General features: G+C 31.2%; 1 protein-coding gene across 3 annotated transcripts in view; it reads left to right on the top strand.

Moving 5' to 3' along the window:
• Grip (Glutamate receptor interacting protein) overlaps positions 1–15,354 on the top strand; it is a 54,052-nt gene that overhangs the window by 23,945 nt on the left and 14,753 nt on the right. For all 3 annotated transcript variants that reach the window (XM_088235089.1, XM_088235088.1, XM_088235090.1), the window contains one exon: positions 10,164–10,373. In XM_088235089.1, the coding sequence (XP_088091215.1) occupies positions 10,164–10,373 (210 nt within the window). The remainder of the gene's footprint in view (positions 1–10,163; positions 10,374–15,354) is intronic.

Below are 15,354 nucleotides of genomic sequence, written 5' to 3'. Positions count from 1 at the left end.
TTATTATTTTTATTTAGATACATCTAAAAACATAATGAAAAAAACACACATTTTTTAATTTTAAGAAATAATCGAATCTTGCACATCTTCATCCATTTTCCGCTTTTTGGCCGATGGTGCAGTGAAAAACCTGTCCAAAGTCGTTTGTTTCTCTCTTTTCTTCAACATCTGCCGGAAATAACGGACAAGAGTATCGGAGTACAGGTCGTTGATCCTGTTTGCTTCAGCGGAATCCGGATAGTGGGCATTGGTAAACTCCTGAACTGCTTTCCATTTGACCAGGATGTTCTTGATGTCAGCAGTTGGAATTGGTTGATTGTTTGATTGTTGCTCCTCGTTATCAGATGACGCTTCCCTTTGAGCATTGTCCTGTTGTTGGGCCAGAAGTGTTTGGAGCTCTTCAGTTGTCAGCTCTTCTTTGTGTTCCTCAATAAGCTCCTCTACATCCTCTTCAACGATTGCTGCGACACGTGCGTAAGTTAAGCGTACTGCTCAGTGACTAACGACTGCCTGCGCGGAAGGATGCAATAAATCGGCAGTGATCGTGTGAAGTGGGCGACTTCGTTGTGTGAAGCGAAGTTCGTTGTGTGAAGCGAAGTTCGTTGTATGAATCGTGAAATGAACGAAAAGGAAGTTCGTTGTGTGCAGCGTTCGCTGTGCGAGGCGTTCGTTATGCGAGGCACCACTGTACCTAAGTATGCCTGCACCTTTAAAAAATATACGTGTTATGTAGACGCCTGACCAATTATACTCGATATTCCATTTAAACTTATATTGATTCCTAATCTATCATACAATATTAAACAATGAACTTAGTTAATAAAACCATGAAAATGCTCAAAATATTAATATGTAACTATTTCTGGGGCGGAATTCTGAACGCATTCGCATAAAACGCAACAAATAAAATGCATTAAAAATGCTTTTACGATTTTGAATTCGTATTTTTCTAAACTCAGTATTTTTAGCGCGTTATATTTTCAGTTTTGACAAGCGAAAATTTTACATAAAAAACAGTGAATAAATATTTGTTTTTCTTATACGTATTCATTAAAAATTCCCTAGGTAAGGATAACAGTAAATCATATAATATTTAATGAAGGAAACAAAATATGGTGCCAAAATATATTGGCTATTGCTGCCTACCTGCTCGTATTTTAAAGCTGTGGAAGAATAATATTTTCGGTGTTTTGTGTGTTTATTGACTTCTTAGTCACAAACATTCATAGACACATAGTATTTAATCAACTTAAGAAGAGAATTTTTACGTTTGCACCCTCATGAAGTTCTGTAAATATTGACAGTTAAGTGTAGGGAACAAATGCAGTACTTTATTGTTGAGACACCGCAATAGTGATGTACCACGCAAAACTTCACTATCGATCGACAATACCGACTTTATATTGAATATCGAATTACCAATAAACATGTATTTAAAATTTTATGTAAATATCTAGTTATAAATGGTGTTAAGCTGTAAATATCTTATATTATTATATGTGTATATTATATTAAATACTAACTTACTAAGTTGTATATGTTATATTACCAACACATGTGTAAATTATGTAAAAAAAACTAAAAACTCGACACTGGCCAGAACATCTGAGTCGAGAGGTGAAAAGGCCATAAAAACGAAGAAGAAGAAGAATATCGAATTATATTGTGCGTGTTCATTTTAAGGAGTTTGCAATACGGTTAATTAAAGTAATAGACGATAATTTTGACGTTGAACTTACGTTATTTATGCGCCAATTAAAAATAGTTAAACTTTAAAAAATAAAATACGCTATTTTGCGTGATGGTCACTGAAAACGAGTCATGTTCACGAATTAGTAACTTTAGCTCTATTTTCCTGCATTGCTCATTCCCACCACCACTCCCCCTCCCCACCCCAACCCCCGGAAAACTCACGTGATTACTCAGAGCAATCAGATTGCCTTGATGTTGATAAGGAAAAAAAAGAAGCGGAGTGTACGCTGTGATCATAAAATGTGTTAAATACATACTTATATAGTTAGGGACCCTGGTATCTGTTTGCTAAATGTTAGACCATCCGTCCAACCGTCAAAAATAACTATTTCACTCGAGATTATTATTATGTAATCCATGCTCAGTATGTTAAAAGATAACACTCCCGAGTTAATCTTAATAAAACAATTATTACTTTAATTATAATTGTAAAGTATGTAGCTATTTATGCTGCTATCTGTGTTGTCCTATAATTATTTTGTCATAATTTTATATTGTATTTATTTGATTTACCTTGATTCGTATATTCTTGTTGAATTACCAAGTAAAACAACAAAATAATATACTTTTTTTACTTTACAATTTGATAAAAAAAACTGAAAAATTTTGTTTTTTGTGTATAAAAAAGTTTGTTTTTTGTTTAGTTAGTATCAACTTATTTAGTCATGAAAACCCATTTCTATTACCCCATCTGACGGATAATTATTCAAAATCGATACAGAAAATAGAAGGGAAAAATGACTACTACAACACTATTGTGATCTGTCAAAAATATCTTCTTAAATTGTCTGAACATGTACACATTAGTGCGCTAACTTTTATAATAGTAAAATAAACACATCATTCATTTTGTTGTATTAAACCATACCTACACAAACTATAATCTAATATTATAAATGCGAAAGTGTGTTTTTCTGTTTGTTTGTGTTTTCTTCGCGTAGAAACCGATCGACTTGATATTTTACATAAGAGCTGAGAAGTAAAATTGGCTACTTTTGATCTCGAAAAAAAAATATCACCCATCGGAAAAATTATTTGTGCAAAAATGAATTCTTCTTTCACGTCTCAACGGATTGATGTGATTTTTTGCATAGGGATAGCCTGAGAACTGAAAAATGTCACAAGCTGCTTTTCATCCCTACGAAAGAGCCTAGCACAAGAGCTAGTCTCTTTTTTGGAAAGTTACAGTTATAAGAACTTTTATACATAAAAGTAGACAGTAATAAAAAAAAAACATGTATCATTTAATGTAACTATGTTAAATATTTTTTAATAAAAATAAAATAACACCAACGGAAAATTTACTAGTGAAAAAATGAATTCTTAGTAAACAGTGTTTTTCGCAAAGCCTTGTTTGGGGGGGTCGTGGTCTTATAGTTAAGTTCTAATATATATAGATAATATTATCCCTAAAAATTCTATAACATATAAAAACTCTTATTACTATGGAAAAAAAAAGAAAATATTTGTTCCAACGTGCATCAAAAATATGTTATATGTGAAAAAAAAAAAATTTGTCCAAATAAAAAAGAAAAACACAAAAAAATTTCACGTTCTAAAAGCCAGATTTCTGCATACGTCTTTTTCTTAAGCCTGATAAGTTTTTTGTTTTTGTATATTTAATGGGAGCATATTATACATTTTTGGTATATTGTACTATAGTGTTCTTTTCCCGTAGGTTTTTATTATTGAATTTAGGGAGAGCTAGTCCATCCACACTAGTGAATCGAGTTTTATATACATGCTCCAATTTATTTATATAAAAACAGTAAAATAGATAAAAGAAAAAACAAATAATAAATATCAAGAGGTTATGTTAAACTAGAGGATATGTCATGGGGTCTCTACCACAAACTCTGAATCGGGCAAAGAAATTTCAGGCTTCTGGGCCCCAAAATATTTAATATGTTACCCGAATATTGCAAAACCATGACACGGATTCGATTGAATAAATTTGTAAAATATCGGTTACTGGTAGAGAAAAATCGGAAAATTTACTCAAAAACATTCTTAAATAATAAATGGTATAAATTGATAAAGTATAACTGTATAATAAATTAACTAGTATAATCCTTAAAATAAAGCTCGATGAAAAATGACTCGCCTACAGGCTGTATTAAATGCCGCAGCGAGACTTATTTTTGGAATCTCTAAATTCAGTCATATCACTCCACTACTTCGGGAATTGCACTGGCTACGTTTTCCACAGAGGGTGGAATACAAACTCTGTTGGCTTATGTATAAGTCACTGCACAACTCTGATCCAGAATATCTAAGGGAACTCTGCATTCCAGATGAACTAGTCTTACGCTTAGATCAGCTACATCTACGTCGAAAGGAAAAGTTATTAAACCTCTACGCAAACAGCGCACTAAATTCGGCGAATTTGCATTTGCGGTCGCAGGCCCTACGGCATGGAATGCTCTCCCAGCAGAAATCCGAAACTGTGAGAGTGAAGTGATGTTTCGGAAGAAACTTAAAACCCACTTGTTCTCTAAATCATTTGAATAGATTCTTAGCATGTGGTGGAAAAATAATATGAAAAAGTACATTATTTTTCTTAAATTCAAAAGTTAAAATTAAATTTATATATTTATATACAATCACTTTGTAAAGCGCCCTTGGGGTATTATATTACGAAAATGGCGCTATATAAGTTATCCATAATTATTATTATTTAATATAGCTTGATTATAATGACAGCTGTCAAACTAATTGCATTAGTGATGGGAAATTACTGATCACTGATCAAATCGATTTTATCAGTTATTTCATGTAATCATGAAACTCTGTTTCCGAAAATTAATATAAAAAACGCAAAAACAAGCCTATTATAGTGTGTTTAACACAAATATTCACCAAAAAATGAGACATTTATACTTTTTTCATGAACAACATCAAATGAATTATTTTTTTATTTGATCAATTTACATTGATCAAAATGATGTAACCTTGTAAGAACGTCGTTAATAATTAGGTTTATTTTAGTTTTAAAGCTGATTTTATATATTAATGATGATTTATGTTTCAAGCATTGTATTGAAAAAATAAATTAACACGCCAGATACGAATGATTTTTCGTGTGTCAATATAAATAACTTCTTTGACGTTACTACAAAGTTATGTCGTCACAACTGACAATTCTGACGTCATTCTGACAACTGTCATTCTAATCATGTTACATTTTAAGGACTATAGGTTATACAGGTTATAGGTATGGTATTATTTTTTTTGCATAAAAATGCCTGCCTTAAACAGGTTGTACCAGTTAGGCAGACTAGAGAAGAGAAATCTATTACCGAAGTGTGCACGTAGTAGATAAAGAAATTGTTATTTTTGTTAATAAACCGTGATTATTATTATTATGTTAAGCTTGTATGAAAAGCGGTCACAATTTGACCACTGGCCTAGTTATAATGCCGGAGGCAGTTTATAAAGTTACACGAACAATATGGTCGTGTCCAGGGGACAGCTTAATAATTCACCCTAACTTCCACTGAAGGGAGGGCAAACTATTACCCTTTATTAGAACCATATCATTAATACACCGACACCCTAATCCAATCATTATAGTTTTTCCACACATCCTAAGTTCAGTGTGTAAATACGGGTTTTACTAAAGTAATTTACAAATTATACATTTATTTTGCTATTTACGTGGTTAACGATCATAGTCATAGGCATCTCGATAAATAATTTGGTGCATTAAAGACAGACAAATAATCAGGCATACGCTACGGGTACCAGTCCAGTAGCTCAATCACAAATAACTATCGACGTGCTTAAAAACATGTTAAGCATTTGAGCGATCACAATGAACAATAATGAACATTTAAATTTCTTTCAACAGAGAGGGAAAACATTTTTGAGAAGGGCATATGGAAGTCACAAAAATAAAATAGTACCACATCCACAAAAATAAAATAGTAGGTACTATCTTTCCTAATCCTGAAAAATATATTTTTTTAAATGCTTGGCCTTTTCGTTGGTATATTTATGTAGATACGATAAAAATCTTTAAAAAATATCATTTTACGGATAACTAAAATCCACTGAACTTCGTCATTCTTCGGTGAGATGAGCGAATCGCAGTACCTTTCCGTCTTTTTTTTCTGAAAGCGATTCGGATAATTGGAGTTCTTCCATAGTCCATTTTTGTTAATTTTTTCATTAATTTCGAGAAACTTCGCGGACAATTAAATGCTCTAGTTTTTACCGCGGGTAAGAAAACATTTTTACATCCAATTTCTCGTAGCACTGGACTTTACACATTTAAATTTAATTTAACAATACACATTAAAACATTATGATTCCGAGTTCATCATATCCTGTATTATATAGCAGACATGCATCTGGTTAATGTTTCGTAGAGAGATATTGTGTTCAGTTATAAGGAATTCTAATTAGTGGCGCACTTCTTAAACACTTATGCGTCTATTTAAAACTTCCCCTTCAACACTAAGATCCTTTTGAACAAACTATTCACCAGCGTAACTATTCACAAGCATATAAGATATGATAGTGTTATGTATTTATAAGAAAGACATAACACTACCTGCATTTTTTTTAAATTCGTGTTTTATTTTTTTTATCTATTAACCTTAAGTTTTTTTTAATTGAAAATCACTCGCGAATTTTCATATTAATGTAATTCTTAAGATTTATTAATTATTACTTGATTTATTCATTGTTCATTAATTTGTATCTACATATTAGTACATAATATGTAAATAATATAATTATAAATATAAAAAAAACTGTGGTTCTGTGAAAATCAACTCAAACAACAATTATTATTAACTACCCGATAAACGTAGCTGTATTCTACACTATTTTAATACAATACTTGTACAAAAGTTTATTAACAAATACCACAATAACATTCAGCAGTAACTGTCAACAGATCAACCACAGATTATTTATTTTTATTTATTTATTTACACCTCTTATCAACAATACAATTTTACTTTCACTTTGCCTAGCTAACAAAGGGGGTACATACCCTGTTCCAAGCTAGGCCATTTCATTCTAATATATGATAATAGTTAGCAAATTATTAGAGAGCACAGACTAATAAAATATAAACTTACTCGTATACACATTTTGATACACATACACATATACAGGTGTTCTTTATACCCTGTCACATCCGAAACCACAATGATCAGTATGGGCAAGAAGACATACTGATCATCGTGGTTTCGGATGTGACAGGGTTTAATGAACACCCTGTATACACATGTACATACACACACGTACATACACCCATGCGCATACACATACATTCATAAAACATACCTAGACAATTTATTAACAATGCGAACCTTCATGATTGCCATCTGTATATATATTTTTTTTAAATTATTCTTTTTTTTCAAATTTTATTTTCGACATGCAGTAAGAATCTCCAATCCACGACATGCATCAACCTTTCTGACTCCCTACGACCAATGTCATGAAAGAGCGAGGTCAACACCTTCCAACTTGACAACACTCCCGTCTTTCCACGATTCTGGCAAAAGGTTATGGACCTTTTTGCCTACGTAATAGTGTTGTCTCGATGCCAGAACAGTGTTGACCCCTTCACTTAGTATCAGATCCCTATTAGAGTATCTTGTATTATGGTTGTGGTTGACACTTGGGTAAATGTCTCTATTTATGTGTGTAACCACTACCGTTCTCAATATATACTGTTGAATAATATTTAGTACTCTGAATTCTTTGAGGGGCAAGTCACTTGGATAACGAAATGTTTTTTTTTCAAAGTTACTCGGATTAAAGATTTCTGTGCAATTGCTGCTAAAATGTTTTAAAAGGCTATAAAATGGATAGTAGAGAGTGGATATAGGTATCTCTGTTGCAATCAATTTATTTTTACGTTCCCAACCATGTCACCACTGGTATTTATTAAATCTTCTAAGAGCAATTTTTGTTTTTTTTAATGCCCTAATGTCCAGTGGCTCAATCACAAATAACTATATCGACGTGCTAATAAGCGACATGATAACAATTTCTCACCATGGTTGTTTATAGTTTTCGCGATCACAATACAACATCCGTAAACACCTAATATTAAATGTCAAAATATTTACGTTTCGCGACGTATAGTCCTGCCGCGCAATCACAGATTTGAATTTCACCGGTGTAAATATGGAAAATATTCCATAACTGCTATTTTTATTTATTATTTATCAAGCCAAATGTCAAAAAAGCAGTCGCCATAGTAATTGTAATTTGATATTCACTTTTTTGTATTAAATACTCCTTAGTATTTTGAAAATGCAATACATTGTATTATTTTTTATAGTAAACGCCGATTTTTCGCCAATGAACTGTATTTATTTACGAGGAAAACAAAAAACAAACCAACACAAGCGTTGACTTTGAGATTACACACGCGTTGACTTATGACTGCGATAACTTAAGCATGTTCATTATTGTTCATTGTGATCGCTCAAATGCTTAGCATGTTTTTAAGCACGTCGATAGTTATTTGTGATTGAGCTACTGAATGTGTAGATTAGTCAATTCGTCACACGACTTGGAATTCTTTGGGATAGATCTTTTAGCTTTTAGTAGATTTCTTCGCCACTAAAACAGTATGGGATGAAGATAGATTGGCATGGTTTAGCTCGAAGTCTTACATGTTTATCGTGTTTATGAATATATTGTGTACCATTATTTTATTTCCCTTGTTTGTCTTTGCTACAAAGTTTCATGTTCATTTTCGTGTATATATATTTCTTCGTGTAACTGTTGTAATTGGTTTAGGTTGTATATATTATTTTGTTATTGATTTTATTTTTAATCTTAAAATAGGGCACACATAAATATATTCTTATGTGTGTTCTAATAATAACAATGTACATAAATGTATTTAATAAATTAAATACGTAGCGTTTTAAAATTTCGAAAATTTATCTCTGCCTATTATGTTTTCTATGTGTATAGGTATACTTTTGGCCCAAAATTTCATGTTATGTTTACGTTTAATTTAGACGGTAATAATATTTTACTGTCACATAACTCTTTCATACTGATTTTAACTACCTCACATTATATTATATTATTATAACGATCGGGTTGTGGTCCTGTAGCTAGTGTCTCGGACTCACGGACCAAAGGTCTGTGGTTCGAATCCCACTCTACCCCAACTTGATTCCATTTTCTAATAGTGAGTTATTTACAACTCGTTGAAAATGGCCCTCAAAATTAAATATTTGGGTAAATCATAAGAACGCATTTTTTTATTTTTTTTAATAAAAAAATATTATATTTTTTCGTGGGTAGGGTTTTTTTGTCGTTCGCTGAAGCCTATATTCTTTAAATTTCTTATTTTTGTTTCTAAGAGCCAAAATCACTCGCAAACGGGTGGAGGCGTATATAAAAAAATAAAAAATGTGTATAGGTATTCTCAGATGCAAAAATATAAATTATGTTTAAGTGTTTTCAACACGGGTTACCCTAGTGAGGACACATTAATTTTACTGTTCAATATTGTTAATAATTATTTCAATATTAAAACATACTTTTACATTCGTAGGTACTGACAATTATTTTAATAAATGTGATATTATCAATCATTTAGTGGCAAATAAAAGAAATAATAATAATTCTCCCTATCATGGAACAAAATTCATATTATAGGACCTTCGAAGTCAGCAAAAATTGGTACTAAATCATTGCAACTTGCATCACAACATTTTTAAAGAGTGGTGAGAAAAAGAATTCCCACGCGGCTGCGGGGCGAGAAATTGCGGGAGGCGAAGCCCTAGGGCTTCTACGATATTATTTAGCGGAGTGGACTATATTTTAATTTGAATGAAATAAGTGAATATCCTCGATATGCGGTATGCAGGGTCAATCGGTCACAACCCCAACGAATGAGATGGATTAGAAATGGATGCCACTAACCTGATTCGTTCTTGATGGAATTGCGGTCGTCCGACTGGTCCATTGCGAGCGGCTCCAACACTAGGACAGGCCCCCGATCTGGAGCTGAACACTGGTGGTTGGTGGAAACAAAGTCTATGATGCGGCACACGCTCTACAAATAAACGTGCGATTCACTACACGATGTCTTAATGTGGCGGATGATCAAAGGATACTGGATGGGGAGTGAACAGATGTTGTGGGTAAAAAGGATTTTGAAGTTGTGACAATATTTTAATGCATACCCACATAATTCGTAACAGAAGAGTTTAATCATTGGCCAAAAGATTTAGAGTATCAGTTTCCTAAAATAAGAACAAGGTGTACGTTTTGGAAAACTACTTTTCCGAAGAGTATTATTTAGTTGATCTAGACTAGACCAAAGTTTTTTTCTAGACAAATTCGTATGTCATATGCTTGTCCCTAAATGAATATTTCATATTTATAATTTATAATACATTTTTTTGTTTACCTTACAGGACGTTCCGAGCCGGGATTATTACCCACAATAGCCGGGTTCAAGAAGGAGTCTTCCCTTCAGGACGCCGACAGGCTCGCTCCAGGAGACAAGATATGCAGCATCAACGGTATAGCCACAGCTCGCCTCACTAACGAGGAAGTTCTGGCACTTTTGGAGAATGTGGAGGAGAGAGCTTCCATGGAAGTAGAGTACTACCTACCAAACTACGGTAAGTTATTGATTGATTGATTGAAAGCTTATTATAATATCTATTTATTTGGTTGATTTTTTGAAAGCATATTTTAATATCTACTCTACATACATTCATTTCCCGCTCCCTAGTTTTAAATTCAAACGATAAAAATATTTATATTTTTGTACACACACCAGCTAATCACATTTTTTATTTAATCAATAAAGTTTTACAAAAGTTGAAGTTTTAAAAATACATGTTATAATAATTGTGTGTTTAACGTTTCTACCTCTCTCCTAATGGAGCAAGAGGGAGTTCGTTTTACAATTATTTATATAACACACTTGTTTGTAATATTTATATAAATGAATCAATCATTTCAGCGTGGAAATTAAAATGGAGAAGATTTCATATGATACTTTAATTTGGATTTTTTATTTCTAAAAGTAATTGATCAAAATTATTTCTTCCCGAGAATGTAAAGTAATTGCACGCTACACTCGTATTGCACCTCATACATACACAATCTTTTTTTCGTAAATTTGATTTAAAAAAGCGACATTTTCTCTTTAAAAACATGTACCTATAAATATATTATATTCTTGTTTAAAAATGTCATCTACTTTATTTACACAAAATTCCTCAGAGTAATAATGCGTAACCTAGAGAGAAGCCCTAACACAATGGGTTATAGAACGCAAGCGATGTTGGTTAGTTGGCTAGCAACCAATTGGTGGCCATTTTGTTTTATTTGACAACATAAACATAACGGGTCGATCGAATGCTTTTGTAGCTGTGCTTGGCTTTGTTAGTAAATAACTTGGATATTTACGTTATAATAAATAAAAATCGACTATGGTGAATTGAAGTATGTTTGGTTGCAGCAGTAGGAGCGTCAAATGTGTTAAAAGAGTCAGTTTTCACAGGTAATTGATTCAGAATATTTTCCCATGATTTACCTTGATTTTGACATTTATTGTCTTGACACGTGTATTATGTTGCATAAAAACTTTCTTTGTATCAACATATTTACTTAAGATACTATTTTTTCTCAATTTAGAGGATTAATTTGTGAATTAAAGTATGTTTACTGTTGATAATGACAGTTGATTATGAGCAATACGTCAGGACCTCACTAGGCATCCAAATAAAGTTTGACTCTTTAACGAGTAGAGGTCGATCAAAATTTTACTCGAAAATAGCAACGTTAACCTTGAAATCGCATCTAAAATGACGTGTCCAAATTTCAGGCCGCTACGACTCGCCATTTCGGAGATGTGACGGACAAACAAACAAACTCAACACAGGACTTTGGTTCAATGGAGTTGGGATTTATGTATAAATAAATATAACATAAATATATTGTTAATAAAATGAATAAATAAATAAAAAATAAACACAAACATGTATTTTCAGTTTTATAAAATAAATATAGGCGAATTAAATAAAAATAGATCTGAATAACCCTGCAATGATAAATACACAGGTACACATTTAAAAGTAATTACAATGCAAATTAATATCCGTTTGGCAATTCTCGACCTGAGAACGGCCCATTGTTTTGCTGCAAACTGTAGCTAACCTAATACCCAATAGTCATAGAATGGTTTTCCTACGTTTGGGCCCCTCTCTAGATTACGCATTATTACTTGGAGCAAAATTATTTAATTCTAAAAAAGATGGATATATTCTTGGTTTTTTGTTGTAATTTTTAAAATGTTGTTTTGTGAAATTAACCAAGGATATGAATTTTATTAATAGCATCTTCCACGTCCCATAATTTTCCATCACAATTTACATATTATAAGTAGTTTCGGGTACACTGAACAAGACTATCCATCATCAAGTGAAAATATAAACTACAAGTAAACCAAAATATGCGGCGAGAGTGACGCATATGGAAAATAAAATGATTTTCAATATAGAAATACATAGGTATTTCAACATTTAAAATATCATTCTACAAAGTTAACGCTGTATCGATAAATAATATAATTTACTTAAGTCTATAAATCTAAAACTGTCTCCACATTAAAATTTGACATACCTAGGTAAAAGCATAATTTTAAAACGATTTTGTCCGATTATTTTGTATTTTGTAAATTTATTTATTTATTTATTTTCAGTTCACAAACAGTAAAGGATATAAATATAATTTATAAAATAAAAAATAATAACACTTAACATAAGAGAAAAAATAAAAATTGTGTAATGACCAAAATTTAGTTTTCATTATATGTTATTAAAGCAGTTTATTAGAATTTATAAAAGATTAATTTTAATAAAACTTTATTTAAAACAGATGCAATTTATATAATCGAATAGAATTTCACCAGAATATTAAAAAAGTCTCGTACTAACAATAAGTTTTTTTTATGTATATCAATAATTATAGTAATAATAGTCACAATAAAATAAAAAATAAAAATACAAGTACATGAATTTAGATAAACTGAAAAATATAAAATATTAAAATTGAAATTAAATTATTGTAAAAATTAGTTGGACGATATTAAATACATCGTGTATACACATGTATATATTAATAATATAAGCATTTAAATAAATTTAACAAATGTAAATATGAATATTTGAGTAAAGCAACGATTTATTTACATATATTTCAATAGATATAAATAATTTATGTTTTTATCATATTGTCTTTCTTTGGTGTCATACAGTTTGAATTACTCTTTTCGTCGGTGTTCAAAAGATTTAAATTTTATTTTACGATCGCTTTTGACTTTCTTAAAAGCAAGTTTAGTTTTTACGTTTTTTGTGCGTTAAAATATGTTCGTGCTTTAGTCCGGGGGGGTTTGAATTTTGAATACGAAAATAAATTTAGTGACGAGTGAATGACAGCTGCAACTATCTACCTACTTCTTTAAGTTACTAATACTTGAACAAACATTAGGTACCTACTAATCTCCAAACCAAATCTGATACATAATCCCCTAAACGAAGCTGAAAGCTGCAACATAATATTTATTGGAACAGACCAGACCTATTAAATTACTCATGTAGAGCGTACCGAGATAAATCAGTACGGACTCGTTCTAGATAAACTTAATATAAAATTCATAACAAAAAACAGTGCAAAAATACATTTATTAATTTTAAATAAAACATATAATTAATTATTCCATTAATCCACTACTGGCTCTAAGACACAGTTTTTCAGTCAGACAGAGTTTTTCCAAATGAGTAGGTACGTTCGCAAAAGTTATGTAAATTTGAGTTTTAAATCAACGCTCTACGCATAGAAAAATACACTCAACTCCGTACCTCTCTTGTAATTGATATTAATAAACCCTACTCACGTGAAATTCAAAACGTTTTTTGTTTTAAAAGTGATGAAAAAAAAAACGACAACGTCTTCCGCCATCTGGAATTGTCTTGTGCTGCTCTGTAGGCATTTGTCACTGGTAGTTTTCTCTAAACTCTCCTCTGGAAATATGTCCAAAGAACTGAAATATATATATACTAGCGGACCCGACAGACGTTGTCCTACCCGAACGTTGGCTTGCCTGCTATCAGCTTGTAATTTTTTTAATTAGATAAGTATATAGATTATTGATATTATTGTACAAATGAAATTATAAATATTAAAATATTGAATTTAAGTAGGTACTTAGGTACTTGTTTATGGTTAAATTCCAAAAGATAAAATGATTCATTTTCAAATATACAATTCTTTTCGCAAGTGTCAAACTCGGCTCTTCTCAGCAACAGGGGTGCACTTTATTCATGAATGCTAGTTTCAAAAATATATATAATAACAGTTAATATTATTTGAGTATTACCAAAAATCCAGTAAATAGAAAAAATGGGAAGAAATTACAGTCGAACTCGGTTATAACGATCACGGAAATAGCGAGATCTCGGATGTAACGAGGAAACATTAGTTGACATTTTAGTTCATGGTTTTCTCCATACAATTATTCACTGTTATAACGAGCTACTTCTCGGACATACCGAACAAAAAAATTTACAAAAAATCTTCAATTGTTAAAAACATCATTTTCGAAATAAGAATCTAAGTAATCAAATCTAAACGGTCGGCTAGCGTAAAGGATAAATACCGCCGGGCGTTGGGATTGGATTATGTTTATGATAGCTATGTATGTACCTAATTTGATTTTTCGCCAACAATATTTTAAAATGAACACACATGGTTTTTAAAAAGTCCAAGCTTTGTGAACTAAGTAAGTGCCGGTCGGCACATTGTTACAATTTACAGCTGCTTTTGTAGTTTATGAATAACATGCTTGTTTCGGGGGTTTTTACGGGGTTTTTTAAGATTTTTTAATGTTCTAGGCTTATTTCAATAAACAAGAAACATTACAAATGGGTGATATCAAATGAGTTCTAGAACAGACCAGTTAAAACCTAACCCCTGTAAAAAAAATCTGTATGAATTATATGTACACATATGTATTTACTTAGGGACAATGTGCAATAGCGATTGTATAACAAAAAACCTTTCTCTGGTAACTATGCACGACACTCCGATTCCGCGTTTACATTCCTTAGCCAACAAATTTACTTCTGATGTAGACATTTTTAATACGACAATTATCCATTTATAAACGTTCTTAAATGCACTGTTTGAAACTAATTATTAATGTCGTAATAAAACTTTCTTTTTCATACAATTTTTTCTCTGTTTTTGATGTGTATCATTATTTTTTTTTTTTTTTTCTGAAATTAATGTATCAAATATTTTTGGGTACCAGATATTATGTTATTATCTTATTATATACTTACTGTAAACTAAATTTTATTAATTGTTTTTAACAATAATTTGTTAATACTATTTTTTTATATACGTATAAGTATATGAAAATATATATATGTATTTTGGTTTAAATTCTTTACAAGTTATTTACAATTAGCTTTTTAATTCAATTACTTTTCTTATATCCGAATATATTTTTTTCTTTTTTACTATGTAAAGATTCACTTTTTATTTTGCATGGCAGTATGCTTTTCATTGTTTCTACATGTGTACAAAATA

Source organism: Micrasema longulum, unplaced genomic scaffold (genome assembly GCF_059751315.1).
Source record: "Micrasema longulum isolate JH-2025_06_02 unplaced genomic scaffold, ASM5975131v1 h1tg001328l, whole genome shotgun sequence".
Taxonomy (NCBI): domain Eukaryota; kingdom Metazoa; phylum Arthropoda; class Insecta; order Trichoptera; family Brachycentridae; genus Micrasema; species Micrasema longulum.
Note: the sequence above shows the minus strand (reverse complement) of the source record. Positions and strands in the feature narration are given on the sequence as shown.